Source organism: Aythya ferina, assembly GCF_964211825.1.
Source record: "Aythya ferina genome assembly, chromosome: 11".
In the NCBI taxonomy this organism is placed as follows: Eukaryota; Metazoa; Chordata; class Aves; order Anseriformes; family Anatidae; genus Aythya; species Aythya ferina.
This window is the reverse complement of record NC_140307.1, coordinates 19,566,263-19,589,904: the sequence shown is the minus strand read 5'-3', so window position 1 is coordinate 19,589,904 and position 23,642 is coordinate 19,566,263. Positions and strand designations below refer to the sequence as shown.

The window sequence follows — 23,642 nt, the reverse complement described above, 5'->3', positions numbered from 1 at the left end:
ATATAATACATTATGTACATAAGTTTGGATAGCTGAGTTATCTTGCTGGAGTAAGCTGAAAGTTAGCATCAATTTGCAGTCACCTTTGTTTTACTGTTAAGTGATTATCGGACTTCCTAAGTTTCAAACAGTGTATAGATTCAAAACTGCTGTGCCTGCTGCTGAGGTCTGTCAGATGTGAAGGCTCATAACCAGTCACTGACCTAGTTAGTATTACAGTACTTTAAGTATACACATGGATAATATATTGGTAGCTGAATCTGTAGTAACCTTAAGAACTGCAAGTCACTGAGTGAACATCAAAAAAGCTTGCATTATCTAACCAGCAGGACAAGCTGAGTTGCAGCTAAATGAGGGGGATGCTTAAATTTAAATGGCTTTTTTTTTTTTTTTTTAATCTCAAGCATCAAAAAACTCACTGTATGTGAGCTACAAAATAGTGGAACCAGACAATACAAAGCAAGTCACCTTCAACTGTTCAATATTTGTTCCAGGCCCAATCCTATTGTTTTTTCAAATTTCATTTGCACATACAAAAATAAAGAGGGATTTTCACATTATCACAAACAACTATAGAAAGCAGTTTGTTTTCATATATCCAGCTTCCTTGTTATTCTTCCAGCCTAATTTCTTGCTTTAAAAAAAAAAATAAATAAATAATTGGTCTAATAATTTCTTCAAACTGTTCTGTGAAAAATCACAACTTGTTTATAGTATTAGTGGCGGATAAGGAATAAAAGGGCTCTCACAAGTTTGTCCATAATTACTTGAAAAGGGCTACAAAGACTTGCAAAGAACCAGGTTAGTAATTTAAAAAGTTCTCTGGAATGACTTCTCTAAACTGAAGAATACACATTATAATAGACACCAATAGAGCTTCCGCCTACTCTAACCAAAGCAGGGCCAAGTTAAGATTGTTCATCTCATCTTGATCGTTTCCTTGAGTCTTCCTTTAGAAAAGAGCATTGCAGAAAACATGGGACAGTCGTCTTTTCAACTAGCAGATATTTATTCTGTAAGACCTTTCTGGATATATCAATACAAAGTGCCTCCTTCTAAAAACACACATCTTCAAAAGTGGTTTCTCTTACAATGCCTGCATTGGTTCTTTGCTTTTCATAGTGTTTTAATAGAACCGTTTAAGAAAAAAGTACACTGATATTTTTAAAGGGTTTCTTACACTCCTAAAGAACATCAAGGCCATGATTGCCTGTATTAAAATCAATTACATTATGGATCATACTGTGTTTTAATACATCTGATTTCACTGTACAAATCATGCTCTTAAATTCATCAGGTTACCCATCTAGTATCAACTGTGTATTCTGCCAATCTAGTACTCACAACCTGCCCCATACAGACGAACTGAAGTTTGTTCCTATTTTCTGACGTGAAGAATTACCTATCTCTCAGTAGATCATTATACAAATACCAGTTCCAGTTCCTTTCGTTTCCCAAAACCAATGAGGGACTGCTGTATAACAGAAAAAAAGGAGTTAGTTTACTGCCACTTCAGGAGTTCAAGAAAAAGAATTATATCCTTTCACTTCCAGAAGTCTAAAATAGTACAACGACAATTGCATATCAAACCTTAGCAAGCCTAGATTTGGAGTTTGCCACAAGGGAAACTCTCTAGAACAGTACATTTAGCTATTTTCCATGTCATACTATTGAGCATTTCACCTTTAAAAGCTTGAAAGAGCTGCTGAACAGAAAGGGCACCTGCCTTTACATATAGGTACAAATTTCAGATTTATAACTGAACGCTGGACGTTGTTGCGAAACAAAATATACAACTGCAAAAGCATAAGGCTGAGTCAAGTGCAAGTCTAGGGGGTTCACAAATTTCAGGTACACAATTTTCACTTTCAGTAGCAAGATTCTGGGCTCTTCGTTTCAGGCCAAGACTTTGAAAGATACAGAATCACTTGTGCTTTGATTGGCACATTATCTGCTTTTTAAAATGTAAAATTAATAGACATTTTCAAAAGGTTGTGCAAAACTATTGTATTTACAAAAATGGCACAAGAGTGAATTCAACAGTCTATGCACATGCACACTTCATTCACATCTTCAACAAAAGTGTGTTCTAAGCTACGGAACTGAAAAGGATACCAGCTTCAACAGGCAGTTGTCAATAAGCACTAGATTCACAAGAGTTACACCAGAATGGGCAAATATTGCCCAAGTAAAAACTCTATTGTTAAAGCTGAAACAGGTTTAAGGCCGTTCAAGTTCAAGAGCAGAAACAAAATTCAATCAGAGCCCTGTCTTTGTTTTTATACATGCTTTACCATCTAGCAACTTGTGGTCTAAACCTCTATTTTAGACAACAAACCCAAACACAGAAAAAAAACCAACACAACTGGAGGTTATATTAAATACAAATATGCTGTAATTAAGGTGAAATAACAAAAGCAGAAACATTAAAAGTTGTAAAACTTGCGATGTCACTTGCTGGAACCAGTCCTACACTAGGAAACGGGCAATATGTACATTTTCAAGTAGATTACATTGCTCTAACCAAACTTGTCCTTTTTTAATCAGTGCATTGTTCTCAACTAGTCCAAATACTACACGTTTTACTCTTAACAGTACTCCCTTACAATAGCAGCACATGCTATCGCTACCTGCAAAGCTGTCAGTCTCATGACTTAGTGTAAGAAAGAAAAAGGGGGATGTGAGGGTGAGAAATAACTATTAAGGAGAAATAACAGGAATGAGAATTATCATGCAGTTCAGCTGTTCTCGTCAGCCAGCCAGCTTGCTAGCAACAAGAGATGGTTTCCGCTGTGGGAGATCCTGTGGAGTAGGAATATGGTCACCAGTGACTTCTGTCTTGTCAGGAGCTGCAGTAGGCAGTTGTTTATTCTTCATCTTTGCCTTAGCCATGTTGTAGTCACCAGAATCAAAGTATTTTTGCTAGAAGACAAAATACACATAGATTTAAAAGCCTGAATTTCTCATTTTGCAAGGCAGCTTTATATGTCAATTCAGATTAAAAAAAAATCTTACCAAGACCTTTAAGCACACATTTAAACTCTGAACATTAGTTACATACACAGTTAATGCTCTACAGATACCATGAAACTCACACCGTACACAAACACCGTTTTAGTACTGATTTCCAAAGGGCCCTGCCCTCCCGCAGCTGAAACCTTGGGGTTTGTAAATGACAGTGCAGCGATCAAGTTCTGCTAGACAGAATAACCAAACAATATATGAAGTAAGGCTGGAGAACAGAGCCTGCCTTATCATACCAGAAGATCAAAGACACATGAAACTGCATGTTAACAAGAAAATCTTTTTTTTTTCCGCATACATTAAAACAGTGAAACTATGATCCCTGAAGTTCCCAAACCAATTTAGTTAAGAATTCTTTTCACAAAGCTTTTTAGAAGGATTGCACAGTAGATTTGGCTTATCCCAGGCTCCAGGTTTCTCCTGAACAAAGAAATATGTTAATTATGAGTTTGTAGAAGAGCATCCCTCAGCTTTTCAGCCATTTTTTATTAGCACTACCTTTAACAGGCTTTGTCGTCGTACTTCTCAAAACATTTAAGTTATCTGTGGACAGTAAAACCAGGTGACTTATAATTTATCTGTGTTACACTAAGATGAGGTATGGAATTTCATCCAAGGCCTGCATCAAGTCTTCAACTGCTCAATGACACCTTTTCTGGGGAACCGTTATATTTTGTTTACATTTTACTGTGAGGTCTACCACTAATCTACTTATAACCCGTGATTTTGCAGATTGTCAAATGAGGCCAAAGCCTAGATTCAGGACAAAGATTAGCTCTAAGAACTGTTGCTTACAATGCATAATCACCTCTGGAAGAACACTCCCTAGTTAGCTTTAGATAGGCTTATTCCTCAAAGTCAGTTGAACAAAAGCCATTGCAACCTGCTATGCTTACGTACTTCCAGGCAGCATTATTGCCGTAGTCTTTAGTTTGTAGTAGCACTAACCAACTGCAAAATGTTCAGTAGCAGTAGTGTTAAACTGAAGTACAAGTCTTTACCTGGGGATGGGAAGTTTTTGTTGTTGTTGTTTTTTAAATGCAAGGCCTCCTGAAGATGGCTTTAAATGTCCCCTATTAGGGTTTACTAGAGCCTTAAAGTCATCTGTTTTACCCTAAACAATCAGAACACCTGAACTACATAACTGTATTGGTAAACCTCCTCGCAATTCATCCCTTTTGACAGTGGAATCCTTACTTACACCACAGTGTTCTTGCACTGTATCTGCAGACAAGGCTTTAGCTATAATGCAACCCAGTTTGGAAATAGGCTTTCATATTTTCCCCTTCAAAACCGAAGAAACCAAAAGAAACTTTTAAACAGGAACTAGGTAATAATTGAGTAATTCTATCTTTAGATGTGTTAACTGCTGTTAATAGATGCACATTTCTGTCTATATACTAGTTATATATACACTCTTTCTAAGTAGAATCTGTATTCAGGAGAACAGCATCCGTTTTTACTACTATTCTGGAGGACGTATGCTAATTAAAATTAATTGGGTGTGTGCACCCAACGTAGAACATTTTTGAACAGCAAATAGCAATGAGCAGAGGGCAGCCTACTTGCCAAATGGCAACTGCACCTCTGGAGAAAAAGCATCATCTTTCAGGAATTAGAGTGTCAGCCCATTTCTCTCCATAGATTACTCTGTGTTTACTTCTGATTTACTGCAGCTTTTCATAGGTGGCTTGTATTGGATCGTCCTTTTCAAATTGTTTCTATGCCTACCCACGTATCTTCCCATTGCCAAAGCTGTCTGAAAGCACACTCTCTATTCTCACCCTATTTTAAAGTTCAGCAACCCAGCTAGCCTAAAGTACACCAGAAGTCCACATCAAATAAGATGCTTTCTCATTTAGGACACTGAGCACACTATACCTTTGTCCACGGAAAAAAGGTATTAGCAACATCAGGAACTGAGGAGGACAGATTAAGAGTTGGAACCCCCAATTTTATGCCATCTTTCATCATACCAGCAGAATCCAAAATGCTGAGGCAATTAAAATGCCCACTGGCCTGCCCCTGCTCGTATTGGAAAATATAGGCTGTAAGAAGCTTTGCACGAAGTGGTGCTATAATCAAGATTGAGATCTTGTAGAGACTGTTGGTGTGTTTACAGTAATTCCTTTGTGGCCATTAATCCTCACGGAGCGGACACTGGTCTGTCTGCCTGAATTGCCTGTACAAAACACATTCACCCTGCCTCTTTGGTATCTACAGGCACTGAACACGCTCAAGTCTCTTTCAGTTTGCCTTTGACCACACAACAGCTTAACTCCCAAAAGTCATCACTTAACCTGCCACGTGTCCACCCCCAGCAGCCATTATCCATGCTGCATGCACACTAATTTACAAGAGAAAGCTTATCCAAAAAACCTGCCAAAAGTAACAATTCCCACGAGACGTTACCAGATAGCCCAAAATTAGATCAGCACCGAACTCCAACAGCTGGCTTGCAAAGGACTTACACTTGGAATCACTGTGTGCACTCAAATGGCCTAGACGAGAGTAAACAACAGTGTGACAGCAAGGAAAACACCATTACAAGTAAGGACAGGCTAGGATTACCCCAAGAACAGAATTCTAACATGCCTGAAAAGCATCACATCACTTCATGAAATACTAAACTAACAAAAAACTGTTCAGTAACTAAGAAAGTAAGATACACTGGTCAAATGTGGAACAGTATTTAAATACTAATTCTACAGTTACTTTTTGAGTAGCTGTATGTATCTGGAATTACACCAACCTTCTCAAGCCACTGATGTCAGATGGTACCTGCAAACACTAAGCCTTCACATGCTAACAACATGAGTAACAAGAGTGGCCGTACATCCTGGCAACATAAGAACGGGTAAGATAAGATAAGCAGAGAACACAGATGAGATTCTGACCCTTACTGTTTTCTTTTTTTTTTTTTTTAAACCCAAGTCTATCACAGCTGCAGTGAGACAGCTTCAACGTTTTTAAATTTCTTAAAATTTATTAGAATTGCAGCTGAGCCACTGGGGCCCTGTAAGCAACTATCCTGCCAGTTTTGTGGAAATCAATTTCGCTTCCTCAGGCCTTTACAGATTTAAAGTTAACACTGGCAGTGTTTTTTTCTCATGCAAAGGTTTGGGGAGTGGAAAAGAATCACAGATACAGGAATTTGGGAATTTGTTGTCCACACCCTAAAGACAGTAAAGAACTCACTCCTTTTTGAAGCCTCTTCCTCAAGAAGTCTGAGCCTCCTGGCTTCTGGCCCAGATGAGGATATCTTGCTTTCAATTTTGCTTCTTCAGCTTTTTCTGGGCTGATCACCTTATCCTCCATTTCCTGAAACAAAATTACCAAGACTTTAAATGAAGAATTACAATAAACTATTTATGTACAACACTTTTGCAAGGAATTCACCAACATGCAGATTTCTGCTCCAATCTGAACACATCAATTAATAAACATTCTCATTTATTCTCTCTCAAATACTGACAACAACTGTAGGAGTTCAGCCTCACATCTTAGGTATGTGAGGCATCTTAGGTACTTTTCAACCCATTTTGCTTTCACAGAAAATTAACCTATATTAAAAGCACACTGCTACTCAGTTATGATCCAAAATATCCCCAAAATAACAAAACAAAAACAAAACACTTCTCTGGTGAAAACAAGGATTCTGTCAGAACAAATGTTGAAAGCAGAGCATGAGACTTTTCAGTTAGTCCTGCTTCATCGTGGAGTTGCATGGATTAGCACTTGTGCTCTCTCAAAATCCAGTTTTTATGACTCCGATGCAACTGTAATGCATTAATATTCATTGTGAAATAGCGTTAAATATTTCAGTCTGAAAACCATGCCTGCTACCATATTAACAAACATTATTTGACTTCTCTATACTCGCCTTCTATTAGAGGCCGACATTATCATTACCTAGTTAACTGAACGCAGCTTATTTGCATAGAAAAAAAATGCAAATTTGTGAGAATACTGTAAAAATATGCATGCTCCGAGTAATGATCTGAAAACGCTCATTTGGCAAAAACTAGCTTGCACAGCCAGTCTTTCAGCACTGACCTTTACTTTACAGGTACCTGCTCTGGTTCGTGCAGTGATTTGATGCATGAGGTACAATTTTTTTACTCAGTCATTTCTAAAATACCTTCCATTCAAACTCCTTGTTTCACTGCCTTCCGGTGTTTGGCCAAGATCATTTCTGCATGCAAACCATGGCTAGTTCAGGGAAAACTCATATTGATTTGTGCTGACTGCTGTGGTTCTTGAACAGTAATTATCATCTGAAGTCACAGAAAGACTTTTAGTCAGGAAAGAAGAATTGCCATTGAAACCACGAGAGCCTCACGTCCATCTGTGACTAAGGATTCGTACTCACTTCGAGCTGCTTAGGCAGCCCCTTCACACTCCTCTTCCATCTGCACCACCAACCTTTGCGTTGCGTCAGTTCGCATGAGTGTACTCCACGTCAGTGGGTTACAGAAATTAATTCAATGCAAAAATAACTACCCATTTTTTTCTTGCTGGGCTTTATTTCTTTTTTATTTCTTTTCTTTATTTCTTTTATTTCAGTTTCCCACGTCTGGATCACCAAGCAGCTGCACCAACAGGTCCGTTAACACGGCAGCAGGGAGCACAATGGATCGAGAGCAGCTGAGAGCTACTTCAGGCACAAGTGCTGAGGAGCTGAACCCCTGCGCTGGCCTGCCCCAGTTCACAAGGCCTCTGACACCTCTTACAAAAGCTCCAAGTTCTATAACGATCGGCACCCTTCTGGCAAGAAACCTTGGAAGCAAAGCTTGTAACAACAAACTCAAAACACAACATTTCCAATTGCTCTATTACTCCAAGACCTCTGGAAGACAGCTGCTCCCAACGCAGTGGGAATCGCCATGGCCAGCCCTACCAGGGGCAGGCAGAAATTGAGGGCAGCCTAAGAGAAACTTCTGCGGGGTCTAGATAGAAGCAATGCTTTTTATTTGTAGTTAGATGAAAACATAGCCAGGCAATGCAACACAAAATACAGACAAATACAAAATATAAAACACACACAAAAAGCAAAACTTCCCTGGCAGCACAGGACACAGAAGCAGCGCTAAACACCTCCTCGCCATACAATAATCCTACAAGCCAAGACCACAGCCTCCGTGCGAATGGAACAAACAGTCTTCAGCCGCTGTTCTTCCTGGCGTGTTTTATTATCATGCCAACACTGTCTCTGGATCTTCTCAAAAGCCATTCTTTCAGCATCTAATGCTGAATCACTGGGGACTCACTGTTGAGCCAACAGACAAGGCATCTGAGGGGGCATGTTTTGCCAATACTAACCAAAAGGAAGTATTTTTTTTAAGAACAGAGGGCCAACAACACAGAGCTTACATAAATATGTATTCATGGTGCTTCAAAGAAAACATTTATGCAAACTCACGGGGTTGACAAATCTTCGCACAGCAGGCGACCAAAACACAAAACTGTGTTGTGCCTCAGTGCAGAGAAAAAGGATTCAGGCTACGGTCACCTACTCTTGATGGCCAAGAACAGCTAAGACCAAAAAAAAACACATAGGTAACATGAAATAAAGAATAGCTTCAACATGAGGGCTTGGGCTGTCAAACAAAACCAGCTGACGACAGGTTCCAAAATACTTAAGAGAACAGCTCTTCATGTAACACAGCTAAGCTACAGAACTCCTTGCCAAAGGATGCAGGGGATGCCAAGAATTTAGATGGATTCAGAAAGCCGTTGGATGCGTCCATTTGCAGCTCAGAAGGCTTTTATGCCATGGATTGAGGAGACCTGGGAAAGTTCTCTGGGGAAGATCATCGTGTGCTTACTCTGACCTTGTATTCTTCTGTGCACCAGAGAGCAGGGAGCACTCTCAGGGCCGTGTCGCTGAGACACGAAGGCTTTAACCCAAACCTGCAAAGCCATTCATGCATTAGCAGTTGTTTTCCCCGCAGTTATTATAGAAGCAGCAGCCTGACAACTGACAACTGATGAAGGAAAAAAAAAAATCAAGATATACCACGCACTTCTTCCTGGTGACAACCACACAAGTTGTAATTTTAGTTCTCTACAGGAATTTTTGCACAGCTAATGAAGTCTGCTTACTTCATTAAAAGGGTTTACCAGCATAGCCAGTAGTTACCTAACACATTTAAAGATAGCTCTTGCTTTTAATTTTTATGGGGCTACTAAAAGCATGAGGTTCTCTATCTGTCGGACAGCTCAACCGCACGGCTAAAAAGAAGCCTTCTCGAGCTGTGTTATGAAGAGCTTATCCTCTTCTAACAAAAGACATCAGACAAAAATATGAAGTAGAAAATAGGAGAAACATGACAATGGCACAATTCCCCAGATAACTGATGCGGCAAAAGCCAGTCCCAAAACAAGATGTGGCACTAAGAGCCTCCTGAAAAACACGGCCTTCTACAGCAAAAGCAGCATCCATCAACCAGGCACATGCTCTACATCATCCAAAGGTTTCTTTGTTGCTGAACTTCCTCCTGCCACTACCCGGAGTTTTCACATGGAGAACAGGAAACACTGGACTCATGGAAAGTTCTCAATTTCTATCATTTTCTTGTTTAACACCCTTCTCATTGAGCACATGCACAAGCTTCCCACAATGTACTAACAAGTTTATATCAGACGTCTTGCCACGGAACTGCTGCCTCAAAGTTCCCTTAGAGGCTTCATCTTTTTTAGGCTTACAAACGACTAAGTACTGCAAAACGGGTTGGTCAAACAAGCACTTCAGAGCTAAGCATTAACTGAACCGATCTTTGTTTATCCAGACAAACATTGTTAAAGAAGTTTGATATTGCAATGCTGTAGCACGAATCCGTCACTCTATTATCACAGGATGTAAGACCGAAGAAAACAAAGTTCCATTTTATTTACTTTCACTTGCCTAGACTGCCTGACTACGCCGAGCTCAGCTCCGAAGCCCAGCAGGCCCCGCAGCTCCAGGAGCCCGCGGTGTCCAGCAGGGCGCTGCAGCCCGCAGAGGGCACGGGCCCCGCTCCCCTGCCGTCGTGCGGAGGCGCTGGGAGGCGCCACGAAGAGCCCGCTGCCGCCTGCCTGGCCGTGCTGTTACCGAGCCGTTGCAGGCGCCCCGCGCAGGCCGGGGCTTTATTTCTACGCGCTGTGCCCGGGAGCAGCGTTTTCTCGGCGGCCTCCCTGGCACGGCCGCGCAGCGCCCGCGTTTCGGGGCAGACGACACCACGGGAGCCCGCTCCGCCTCCCTCCTATCGCCGCGCTGCCGCTTTGCCTCCCGAGGCGCGCGGCCGGCCCCGGGCCCAGCGGGGAATCGTTAAACGAGAGCCCGGGGCCGCCCCGCCGGGCCGCGCCTCCCGGAGCCCTCCTCAGCGCAGCGCCCCCGTCCCCCAACTTCTCCCGCAGCCCTGACGGGACCGGCCCGCGGGCCCCGCCAGGCCGCAGCCGCTCGGAGCCGCCTGCGACGCGGCCTCGGGGGCGGCACCGGAGGGCCCCGACGCGGCCCCGGGCGTTCCCCGGGCCCGGCTCCGCGCCCCCCCCCCCGGCCCGCAGCGCTCGGAGGGGTGCGGAGAGGGGGGGGAGGGGGGGGCAACGCAACCGCCCCGCGCCCCCGCCTCACCGCGGCCGCCCCCCCCGGCCCGCCGCAGGGACACCCCCGCGGCCCCTCCCCGCTCCCCGGAGGCCTCAGCGCCCCCCCCCTCACCTTCTGCTCCTCGGCCGAGGCGGGCTCGGGGCTCTCTGCGGACATGGCGGCGGGCGGCAGGCACCGGGCACCGCGCAGCTCCGCTCCGCTCCGCCGCGTCCCGCACAAGATGGCGGCGGCTGTGCGGACGGCGTGCCGCCGGGATCACACTTCCTCCGCGCGCGGCCGCGCACGCCGAGCGCTGCGGCCTTCCGGCCCCCCCCCCGCTGACGTCACGGCCCCGAGCCCCCCCCCCTCCTCCCTTCCCCTCCCCTCCTCCCGGTGCTGCCCGCGGGCGGCTCGGGGCCGTTTGGCCGCCCCACAACGCTGGGCTGGGGAGGAGTAAAGCCAAGCCGCAAAGAGCCTCTTAAAAACCAGCCCAGTCCCTCGGAACGAAGGCAGAGGCAGCCGTGCGGCAGGCTGCTCGCATTTCCCAAACATTCACCCGCCTGTGGCCAGCGTGGAACGAGCAACCCCGGTCAAAGCGTGACGGGGAAATTACCGAGAAGTTGTACACGAAGGTCATTTTCATTTTTAACAGTATCCATATGGGGACCAAGTGTAGTTTGACTCTAAGTCAATACAGATAATTTCCTGGACGTGATGTGTAGTGACCGCATGCCCCAAACCCACAGCCCCTCTGCCCTTCCAGACAAATCAATGTGTTACCCCAAGGAGAGAACAGGGTGGCCTGAAGTCACTTCACGACACAGACGTACAAACACCGCATACCGTCAGTGCAAAAAGGAAGGTTAATTTACTGAGGGTGATTTATGACTTCTCATTAAGTGTCATTTCGTCAAGTATGCAAGCAGATGTGCCCCGTGACACAAACAAGTACTTTAAGGGTACATGCTGCTTGCTTATGACTGAGTACAGAGAAACTAGGACACATTTTCATTATCCTAGTCTAGGTCCTAGTTACGTACGCATACAACTGCAGTTGTATTTGACTCATCTGTTACCAAAAGAAACCTTTTCAGGACACACAACTAGAAACCACAATCAATCTCCTGCATGGTTTTTCCCAAGTCTCCGTCATACAAAAGCTAACCTTTCAAAAACCCAGCGTAACAGAGGGAAAAATACTGAAGTTGGAAATGGATTCAATAATATTTGGGCTTTGCCCTTCTGTAGCAACAGCCACTTGAATATACAAGACAGCTGTATACGTATCATCTGGAAAGTCTGGTCTCCCTCTGTCTGGTTTCCCTGGCAGGCTTCCTGGGGATTTCACGAAGCAGTGGCTTCTCATCCCAGCTAAGGGCAGTGTTGAATACACAACATGCACGCTCATTCTTTCTCCATTCTTCATGAGATAAGGGTGTCATACTCCCACATGTGAAGGTCACCCTCCATAGTACTGACACTATGAAAACAGTGATGTAAAGAAAAACATGAACCAAGACAAGACAGCAGAGAAACCCAGATCTTCGGCAAGCATCATGAAGCTTCATTTTCATTATTAAATATATACCTCAAATATAATCAAACGCTTCTAGCTTTATTTCTCTTATTTACACAGTTTAACACGTAGCATAAACTGTTTATCTGACTGTGATTTGTTTTAGGAATACACGTATTGGAAAGCATTTATATTCCCAATGTAGCATGTCTCTAGTAAAACTTCATATAGCCACCTAGTGGCCTAAATGGAATTGATCTATTAAAAATATTTAGGATTACATGAAGATCCTCCTTATCTAAAAATAAAACAAAAAGTACATGTTCCATAGCTTTTGCATATATTTAAGATATAAATGCTAATTCATTTGCACAGTACATCCTTTAGCGCAATCTGAAATCAGATATGGGGGGGGGGCGGAAATTATGTGAACCTAATGAAAAGCAATATTAAAGTGGCCCTTTAGGAAAGAAAGAAATGGAGGGAGCCAAATATGAATTGAATCAATGATCTGAATGCATGAGTAAGAAAACAAACATTCTGCGCTATGGTCGCAAGTGGTGTTAAATCTGTATGTGAGGGGAAAAAAGAAAAAAGGGCACCATCAAAGAAACAAAAGAAAAAAGCCGAGTGCTTGCATAGTATGAAATGTTACGGAAATTCAACTGCTGTCCCCATTTTCAATAACTTAAATGAATATCACTTAAAAACATCACACAGATTAAAGACATCTGTATATATTTCAGATTTCAATATTAATGCCAAAAATACATAGTATGATTTTACATAGGATTTATGCTACATTAGAACACTAAAGACAAACATCACTTGAGTATTAAATGAAACATTAAATATTAAATAACTGAAAAATAAAATAAAAAGTGTAAACACTAAACTAACTTGGGAATTTGCTATTGCAACACATCCAATGAAGTGGTTTTAAACAGTACAAAAAGATTAGATTTAAGTACGTTTCCAGTCTACTTGGAATACACAAAGCTCATTCCAGAGACCTTTTACAAAACTGGTCCAGGATCACATCAGAACCTTCTCTCTCGAGCGCTATTTTCATTCCTTTACAGATTTAATTTTGTACTGTCAACTTTACTGATCTTCCCTTGTAAGGAGTAATCAACAGTACAATGAATACTTTAGTTTGCCATTGTTTGCTAACATCTTGGTGAAAACTGAGGATTTGTTGGAGATTCAGTGTAAGATTTGAGTTCGTATGCAGCGCCGCTATCAACTTCCATGGACTTCCGAGAGAATAGGAGCCTTACATCTCTGTGGAGGTAGATCTTTCCAGATTTAGAACTCTGGAACCTGAAAAAAATATGAATATCTGTATTATATATAACAGAAAAAAAAAAAAGAGAATAACCTTTAATACTATTGAATTAAATGCATTCCTTTCAGAAATTAAGGCCAAAAAACATTTGACCACAAAATTAAAGAAAAAAGAGTAACATTTTCTAAACGTTTTCTATCTACTGCATTTTCTCTGGCCTTTGAAGGTTCTGTTCCTCACCACAAATACAGAATATAGCTTTGAAAGTGGCATGGGATCTTTGAAGTTCATGCTGCATTTACGTACCGTCAGAGATTAAAGTTCTCAGGCATCTAGAAAGCCAAGAAGTGCTCTTAAGCGAGCACTCCAAAAAACGCCCAAAGGGTGGCCTTGATATACATATCAAATACACATGTCAGTCATACAGATCTCATTGCTCTCTGAAACTTAAAGCAAGAAGTTTACCAATGCTTTATACAACACGCCAAGTTTAACTCTAACCTAAGCAGCAGCAGGTACGGGGATCTCTGCAAGCAAGCTGACAAAGAGGCAAGGAATACGGAGCCATTTCAAAGAGTTGAGTTTACTGGCCCAGTCACCAAAGGAAACAGTGGCCAGTTTCTGGGCTCATTTATTTCTTATACTGTAGCTGAACAGCCTTCAAACCTGCCAGAAATGTGCCAGCTCACTTTCACTGAGATTTAACAGCTATAGATAAAGAGACACGATTTGCATTTCAGAGAACTGAGTTCTGAGTCCACACCTGGCAGAACTTAATTCCCTTTCCTCACCCAGGAAGGGCAGGGGATCTCAAGGACTCTCTCTTATGGCCAATGAGCATCATGATCAGTATGTCATGGTAGGGGAGAAAAGCTACTGCTACTGTGTTAGAAATAAGAGCTTTTTCTACTGTAAGGACAAAATGACACCACTATAAATGCCGAGAGCACACTGCTCACATCAAAGTACACACTGTATTATTATGGGTACTACAATTTGGACAGATTTTTAATAAGCATTTATTCATTGAGTGCACCGAAGCAAAAGGAGTCTCTGTAATATACACAGACATAATCAGATTGAAATTCTGGGAGGCACAAGAAAGACAACACAAGATCCAGCAAGGCTTGAGCTGTCTGGGGGCAGGCAGGCTGTAGAATTGGATTGTGTGCCAGCCACAGCTTCGTTCAGAGCAGTGGAGCAGAATAGCCCGTAGCCACCCCACAGCTAGAGAGAGGAAGTTCTCTGTCAAGGGCATGAAATGTAGGGGAGGTCTAGCAGAATGCTCCTGCTGGCCCACAAGGAGCTCCTATCCATCACTCGTGCATGGTGTTGTCAACAGGGAAGCCCTTCACCTGGCAGCCAAAGTAGTTTCTGTCTAAGGGGGAGACTCTGAAGGAAGGCATGTGAAGAAAGAGTAAAAGAGGTGAATAACAAACTGAATACCTAAAAAAAAAAAAGTTAAGTCCGCACGCAGCTCATAACACATTTTTAAATAAAAATGGTACTGAAACACCTTTTGAAGCTGAAGTATGATTGATTACATTAGTCACAGTATGGCTAGATCTAGTTATCAAAGCACCATCGTAGAGTTGACCTGAATTATCCCCTTTATACACATGGATCTATCAAAATTTTTTTTAATTATTATTTTTATTTTAACTTCAAGCTCTTTATTTTCTAGCAGTGAGAATCCTGCAAGATTTCCTTTGCCCAGTAAATAATCCTTCCCTGTAATCTGCCTCATCTGAGCATGCCATTTCACAAGGACTGGAAGAGAACAAGTGGGAGACAGTAACAGAGTTTGGGGATTCCTCTAGTTTCTGCTTCCATTGCTTTTTTTTTTTATTTAAAGGAATATTTACCATAGTAACTGGGATTTGTAACTTGTTTTTCATATGTGCAAATACATTGGAATAATCAGGAGACAATTACATACACTCTTGTGGGTGTTGGTGGAGCGGCCAGCGCAGGACTGGCTCCAGAGCTGTGGCAGTTCCAGTAGTTTTGTGTAAGAAAACCAAGAAAAACACATGAGATGTGTTTCCTCGGACAGATGGTGTCCTAGGAACAGCACCAATAGACAAATAGAGAAAGACTTAAAAACACAGTAACAGATGAGCTAGAAAGTCTGTCAGGGGAAAGAAACTTTAAGTGATGAACATTACTGGAGAAATGACAAACACAAGCACAAAAGCCTTTACGTATATTATGGACCATTACGAAGAATAAATTCATGAAGAACAAAGTAAACCCAAGAAACAGGCTGCAGCAGTATGTTTTTATGGTTACCCTAAGACCTTTCCTTCTGCAAGAAGAAAAGACAATACAACAAAAATCATTAAAATCTAAGTAAATCCATAAATAAAAATCAGTAGGACAACACCACAGATTGCTAGATCACAAAAAATGCTTAGAGATCAGAAAGATCAAAAAGCAGCTAGCAAATTAGTGACAGATACCTCCAGCTTCCACTGGTAAACGCGTCATACACCACATCACAAAAATATTGCAAAAAAAAAAAAAAAAAAAGAAGTGTCACCACCCTGAGGAAGCACTACTGAGCAACTGGTTTGAAGCGTCCCCTCCACCTCGCCTTCAGGAACATCTGGCTAATGAAGAACTGACCACTGTTAGCCATGAAGCAACAGCAATTACGCTCCATAGAATTAAAAGAGGCAACATGTCAGTAACCAGGACTGTTGGCCAGCTGTAAAAACTTTGAAAATGCTGAGCTGTGGCAGGTCAACTGCTTCATTGCAGGGGTGCCAGAACACAACCCAGGAACCAACTGATGGTCGTCACCATTACAGGACAGGGCAGAAGCGACGCGTGAGCAGAGCTGGACTCCCGGCTCCTACCTTAACGCAGATTTAATTACAACACAAAAAAAACTTTGCTTGACATGCAACAACACAAAATGTATTTCCAAAGTATCTTCAAGAGATTTCTTAAACTGCGGATGCAACTCCCAGTTTCTGTGCAGTGAAGAAATCTGTGCTGGCCAAGCAAGCTACGTTTGATGTCAGTGCCGCACCCGTACAGATACAGGCTAACGGCACACCGAGCAACCCTCAGACAGACAAAACTATGCTAGTAGAAGCTGCACACACACTATATCTGACACTTGAAAGACTGCTTTAGAAAATCTGGCTGCCAACGTTAAGTTCCAGACCTATGCAAGCATTTTTGCTGAATTACCACTTGAAAAAAAAGCTTTCATAATGTGAGTGCTGACAACTATAATTAAGGCCTCACAAGCAGATGCCGCCACAACGCAGCTTACCGTTTGTGACTTCTTTTTGTTGCTGTTTAAGCAAAAATTTCAACATGAAAACAAGCATCTTAAGCTTACAACAACTGCAACTAAAACTGAAAGGCTGTTTTAAGCCAACCTGAGTAACAAAAATAAAAAACACTATTGTTATTGTTTTGTATAGCAAATTTTCAGTAAAATGGGTTTCAGAGAACTTTGCTGCTTTTAAAAATGAAAGATTTTAAAAACAACATTACAAGTGAATAGAGCCTTTTATCTAGGCTACATGCTCTTTTTCACAATTTACCCTAGAAGAAAAAATGTATAAGGTGGTTAAGTCAGACACAGCAAGTTAGTGTGACCTGAAAGGACAAATTTCAAACCAGACTAAAATTCAGGGCGAAAACAGTTCAGCATCCTCATCGTGACACTATGTTCCCACTCCAGTAAGCCAACACTCATTTTTTGACTGTCAACTTTCATTTAATGAAAAGTGTTGGTCTGGAATCAGTCAAAGACGAAGCTGCGTTTTGAAAGTCTGCTGGGTAGAAGTCAATGCCTCTAAATAGGGGAAATAAGCATCAGAAGTAATTCCACAACAAGTTAGATATTTGACTGTTTAGTTTGCTAGCTCTAAAATGTCAGCAGTCATCAGGTTTTGAAGTACTACAATGAAATCACTGGGACTGCATGGATGCGGTTCGTTTAGTACAATAATGCTGGCAAAAGTTTGCAAGCTGCCAAAGGACAAAGTACAGCCAGCATTTCTCCTTTGCTTCAAATTGCAGTCTTCAGAACATCCAAAGAACAGTAGCACAGCATCTGGTTTCAGGCAGTGCTTTGTCAATCATTCAAAGAAGATTGTGTGAATATTTTATAAAGTGAAAGGCACGTCAGTGGTACCGCATCACCAAACAGATATTTACATTTTACCAGTAAACACTGCACTTCGTTTTTAGTAGTAATTCCAAATGCTTGTCATGTTAGAACCTGTTCTGCTGAACGGGCACGTGTGCACACTGGCCACTTTCTCTACACTGATCCTTTTTTGGCTTCTATTGTGTAACAGGTTCACTCACTATTTCTTTTAACATCAGAAAGATACACTGCTCCCGCCAGAATAAATCTCTGTTCATACGAAAACAAGTAATTACAAGGCCATACAAATGCTAAGAAAGAGCTTTATTTTAATTTTGTTCCTCCCAAGCAGGATCCAATTTATTTCCAATTTATTTACTAGCTTTCCTTCTTCTATCATCTACCTTGAATACCAAATTAAGAGCTTTTTTTTTTTTTTTTTTTTTTTTAACATAAACATGTAAAAAGAAAGGCAGGCTGGCAAAGGAATCAAGAGGGATAAATTTTGGCAGATATTTGGATTTATTTTTACATTTTTTGTTTTTAACTCCAAGAAGCTTACCTCAGATGTATGAGGTAGCGAAGTAGCCTTTCTTCAGTCTGTTGACTATTTTCTTTATTGACAGTCCGCTTGATTTCTCGTCTCACAGGAACAGAGAAAGTTCTTTGCCGTAGGAATGTTTGATGATTAGCTGGCATCTCTCTCAAGTCATAGATCACCACAAACATCTTCACCACAGTTTTGTTAGGGTTAAATAAGGTCTGGGGGGAAAAAAAAAAAAAAAAAAAAAAAAAAAGGTTCAATACAACTCTTTAGAGATGAAAAATGGAAAAAAAATATTACCTGCCAAAATACTCACCATCCTCTATGCATTTTGTTCCTGTGTCATACAGGAACGTTTGTGGAAAAAATGTGCAGCTTTTGCTACTAAGCTACTAGGATTATTTATTTATTTATTTTAATATAACAGTCATCATTACCTGATCTGAAACACTATCAGGACTATTATTACTTTGCTAATCTACATTCCCCGTTTTTATTTTATTTTTCTAGTCAGACTTTTGTCTGCACTATTCTGGAGATACACTATGCTTGCAGGAAGCACATGTGCAGGCTCCACTTTTAAGCTTGACATTAGCAATGTGTCACCTTGGACTGGATTCTTAAAAGAGACAGACCACTGGCTCTAAGCAGTGGCTGTGATACACTTTCTGATTTTATTACAAAAAGCAGGTGGCTTTTAAAATGTTACAGAATTTATGTAAGACAGTATGGAACAATCTGAGCAGTATGGAGACAACCTGCAAGTTGCTTTTTGAAGGATTTCAGAATTTGGATTAGCAAATTACTTCATTACTTCTACAGCGAAGGGGTGTCAACAAATAGCCCAAACTTTAATTAACTTATTTGAAACCACTTCACAGCATGGATGGGCTCAAGTGTTTGGAATCACACATTACATCAATGTATACTTTGAATAATTAAAATACTAGAAGCTTCTATAGAAATTCAGTTTTATTTTCCACTGTTACCTTTGTGTTCATCAGTAATAAATAATATTTGCATTAATTTCTTGGTATCAGTGATTTAAAGCACCCATATCTGCTGCGTACATACCACTTGTATCGTTCCTGAAGGCGGTACCCGATAACCCCTTTTACCAAGGGACTCCAGAGTAATTACACCCTGAAAAGACAAATATAGTTAACAGGGTGTGATAGAAACAAATCAAAATGTTCTATTCGTGTAATTCTACTTATACATTGCTGATTGCTTTTAAGAGTAAAAACTGAAGAATAAAGACAACACCTAAGACGCAGTTAAAAAAACAGTAGGGATCTTTACAAATACTTTGGCAGATTATTAAAAGCTGTACAATAAGGAGTACATTCTCCTCTTGAAACAACTTCCAAGTTTCCACATCTTCAGCCTAGCAGTCAGGGAGCTATGGAGAAAAGAGCTTGCTTTTTAAAATGGCTTTTAAGCTAAAATGAAAGACTTGCCTTTCCATTTTTATATGGCCTACAACTGCGCCAATAATACTTCTATCCTCAAAGAACTAATTTCTGCTTTTCAAAGGACAGCAGATGCACTTAATCTTCTATTCTAATCCTAAACTCTAGCAACAATATGATCTGCTTTTGTACCAACTGGGATCTACAGAGCATTAGAGCGTCCCACTTAGCATCCATTGAGGAATTCGCTCTGCTCTGACACCGTTGAGGTCACCCTTAAGACACTGCACCAGAGCAGGCACTCAATTAAACTGGGGTGCACAACTGGTGTACTGTACTGAGACAGTTGAGAAAAAAAAAAAAAAAAAGAAAAAAGAAAAAAAGAAAAACCCAGAGCAAAGAAACTGGCTATACAAACAGAAACAATGTTTCTGATGATGGAGGCAGTATATAAATGTTGTATTAATCCTGTGAGACTCAGGCATAATAGCACGTTTACAACATGTGGAAAAGCCTAAAACAAAGAAACCCTGGTAGGGAAATAAGCAATGTCACTTTAACCATTTGAGGAACATCAGAATCCCTTCACCTCCTGGAAATTTACGTGAAATAATCTAGAAAGATAAAGCAAAAGAATTGATACTTCTCTGTGGTCAAAGGAAGATATAGCCAAGTTTGCAAGCTTAACTTGCAAACCCATTTCATTTCATTTTCTGAATCCACTTTAAAACAGAAGGGGTAAGTGCAAAGTCTAAACATTTACCAGACTATTTACCATGTATGAGATCTGTCACCCAGGTAACACTGAAGTTACTTAACAGGCGTTCAGAACAAAATTAGCTGTCTGATTCAATGCTAGCATCCAACAGACCTTTGCCTTTCACACGGTAACAGTTTTTAGGCAACCAAAAGCTGTTGTCACTGTAGAAGTGCAGAACAGAATTACTACGTGGATATCAAGAACAAAACTACTGTGCCAGCGTGAACACCAGCAAACCAAGCAGCTTCTGAGAGCTTATGACATGTCACACTAGCTGCGACAACATTTCCTCAAAAAAAAAAAAGCTAAACAACTTAGACAAGGAGTCTAAAGTCTCCATCCACAACTGAACCTTGGCCTATACCTAAGCCACTTGCTGGCGAAGCAGTTAGCTGCCCTGGACAGCAGCTTATTTGGACAACAAAATGTATCCTATAACCAAAACGTATCCTGTACTCCAGCTATTGCCTCACTGTCTATTTTAAGTATTTTGGATAAAAAGAGGTAGTGGAGGTTGATCACTCCGTTATGGAGACAGACAAATACATTCAATATCCCACGATCAAAGCAACTGGATGCTTTGCACAGCAATGGGAGAAAAAGCACTAGCTGGGGAAAGGGAGAAGGGAAAGGAAGAGAACTGGATCACAAGCAGCTGGAAATACCCCAGATCCCTCCAAAGCCTCACTCCCTGAACTCTTCACTCACCTATCTCCACCTATCAGAATTTAATACCTCTGCAACCTATAGCCGGCTGCCTGTGAAAACCGCAGGGTTTTGCTGTGCCGGAGGATGAGGGGAAAAAAATTCTCACCAAGTTCTTCTACCCCAGATGTACCTGCTCAGCTGAGAAACTCCGCATTGCTCTGGGTAGTTTATGTATGATAAGCTAATTACAAAACATCTCAGAAACACATTTGATTATTGTGTTAAAGTATAAGTTAGACAAGTTCACCTGAAAAGCTCGTGTGAGGTTTGTTCCAGCCTAATGGTTTTAAACAGAAAAAAAATACATTTGACCATACACTTACCAAGTAAGGAGAGGGTGCGTTATCATCCGAAACGCTGTAGAATGACACTTCCACTGGCAGAGTCATGTGAGTGGGACAAAAGACTCCACTTGCTCCCACTTCTGCTGTAAAACCCTCAACGATGCCTAGCGGGTCTAAGCGAAAATTCAAGACAGACTCCTGAAAAACAAAACACATACAGCTTAGGTTGGGAATGATTCAAAATATAGCAAGACTATGCACGCAGCAAATTAAGACAAGTTTTTCTAAGAACTTGGTCTTAGTTCTTTCATAAGGTGACCTACCAAAAAATTGTGGCAAAAAGGCAAAAATTAGGATGAACAGGGGAACATTCAGCAAGATGACAGTGGTCTAAGAGAAAGCATCAGGAAAATCTTATCATAGTCTTCCTGAAAACTGTGCAAAAGCTCACAGAGTTTTACTGTAGCAGGATCTATGTGTGACTTTCCTTAGCATACACTATATGTGAAAGAACAATAAACTAATCGGGGACTTTACTCAACATATTCATTCCATATTTCATGAAATACTGTGCAATGCATAAGTGCTTTAGGCATTGACACTTGATATGCAACATGAAGTCAAAAGCTGGAGGCTACACTTGAAATACATTTTTTACTACACTGATGTCACCTAGCTTTAGTGACATACTGAGTAAATTTTAAGAATGAAAGTATGAATCCATTTTTCTAGGTATCTATACTATAACACAAACAATAACCAGTTGTTAAATCTCTTAAGCCAACAGAAAACCTCCCAACTTAACCACTGTGAGAATTAAAACTTACAAAATTAGAGATTGAGTTGCTTGTATCTGAGAGAGATGTCTGCAGAGCAAAATACATGCCTTTATAGATGGAAATTAAAACAAATTTCATTTAATTTAATTACGAACTTTTACACTGTAGTCAGGCTGGAATTATCCACAGCAATGCACTCTTAAAAAGCAGTACAGAAGAGTAATAAAAATACCACAAGGCTTCTAGAGAATATGCATTACCTCAAAGTTTCCCAGAAGGCTAAGACTTGTTACTGGTGGAGCGCTAGAACTTAAAAATGGTTTCCCATGGCTCTCTGGATCACTGTCTCTGTTTATACATTGTTGTGGGCTATCAAAAAAAGGAGAATAAACATATGGATGAAGACATTTGCTTTTGTCTTCTGGGTATAACCAGCTCTAAAAAGAATCACTTATTGTATTACAAAATATTGTCCTAAAGCAGTAACAGCCTGTTAATACCTTTGCAAAACATTTTCTAGGTAACTGAGAAATACTTTCACAAGTTTTATATTAAAAGAGATACAGACAACACAGATTTACATTGTTCATTAACTCCACTAGTAGGAACTGAACAAAATAACAGAAAACTCTCTCCCACATGTAGTTATTTGTTTCATATCCTGAAGTTTCCAAACTACCATATTAAAGCTGTTTAAGTTATAACATATAAATGGTCATGACTGGTCCCTTTCTAAAGGTTCTCGGAACAAATAAAGGCAAAACGTTTAACCCAATCAACTCTACTCACACAAAAATTACACTGTTTTGAAAAAAATGTTTTTTCACAGAATGCAGAAACTTTTCTGCTGAATATTCCAGTGTATCTTACATCATACTGGGGGGTTTTGTTCCTGAGCTGCACTGATCTGGGGACCAAAGGAGAAATTTGGCTACAAGCCATAGGCCGAGGGGACCCAGCATGCACTCTGCCCTGCTGTGGAGAAGCCAGAGCCACAGCAAGCCACAGCCATCTCACATTCATCAAGCAGGCTTTCAGACAAAAGATTTCAACAGGCATCTTAAAAAGACCATGGAGACTATCTACCACAGTCCAGCCTGGTGCCACATGAGCACTTCTCATGCCACAGACAACATAAAGCAAACATAGTCCCCTCTAGTCAGCCAGTGAGACAGCTCTGCAATGACTCCATGTTGCAGAGAAACAAAATCGCCAAATCTAGACTTAAAAAAAAAAAAAAAAAAAATTTATAACAATCAAAAATAAAAGTAAAATTGGAGATTATCTGCTTCTGATACACAGTCATTTTAGTTTAACATATGAAAATTTGGAATCATGAAAAAAATCCATCAACTGATGCAACACACTAAGGGTTGAAATCTACTGCCTACGTAATTGCAATGAAACTTTTAAAAAGTTATTTCAAAATAAGGATTCTTATGTTACACCCATATTTCGTATTTGCTAATGTGCTTGCTGTTGCATACAGATATACATGTGTGTTCCATTTCTAACAAAAAAAAAAGTCTCAAAGTTTCTGGTAAATAAAATGTACCTTCTTGCAGACAAACATTTCAACTGCAGCAGCGATGAATCCAGATCAAAGCACCCAGACTGTGTTTTTCTTTGAGGAACCTCAAAAGGGAAAT

The 23,642-nt window shown here is 40.8% G+C and overlaps 2 protein-coding genes across 5 annotated transcripts in view; both read right to left on the bottom strand.

Moving 5' to 3' along the window:
* Positions 1-1,992: 1,992 nt before the first annotated feature.
* On the bottom strand, positions 1,993-10,929 carry ARPP19 (cAMP regulated phosphoprotein 19). The gene is made up of 3 exons (XM_084531948.1): positions 10,721-10,929; positions 6,223-6,345; positions 1,993-2,922 (listed from the first exon to the last, which is right to left on the bottom strand). The coding sequence occupies exons 1-3, from the start codon at positions 10,763-10,765 to the stop codon at positions 2,752-2,754; spliced, it is 339 nt and encodes a 112-aa protein (XP_084388074.1). The 5' UTR covers positions 10,766-10,929; the 3' UTR covers positions 1,993-2,751.
* A 1,896-nt stretch (positions 10,930-12,825) lies between these two features.
* Positions 12,826-23,642, bottom strand: part of ATOSA (atos homolog A) — a 43,999-nt gene continuing 33,182 nt past the window's right edge. For all 4 annotated transcript variants that reach the window (XM_084531947.1, XM_084531945.1, XM_084531944.1 and 1 more), the window contains 6 exons: positions 23,549-23,628; positions 22,254-22,362; positions 21,254-21,412; positions 19,125-19,193; positions 18,069-18,268; positions 12,826-13,427 (listed from right to left, as the gene is read on the bottom strand). In XM_084531947.1, the coding sequence (XP_084388073.1) occupies positions 13,274-13,427; positions 18,069-18,268; positions 19,125-19,193; positions 21,254-21,412; positions 22,254-22,362; positions 23,549-23,628 (771 nt within the window). In that variant the 3' untranslated portion in view covers positions 12,826-13,273. The remainder of the gene's footprint in view (positions 13,428-18,068; positions 18,269-19,124; positions 19,194-21,253; positions 21,413-22,253; positions 22,363-23,548; positions 23,629-23,642) is intronic.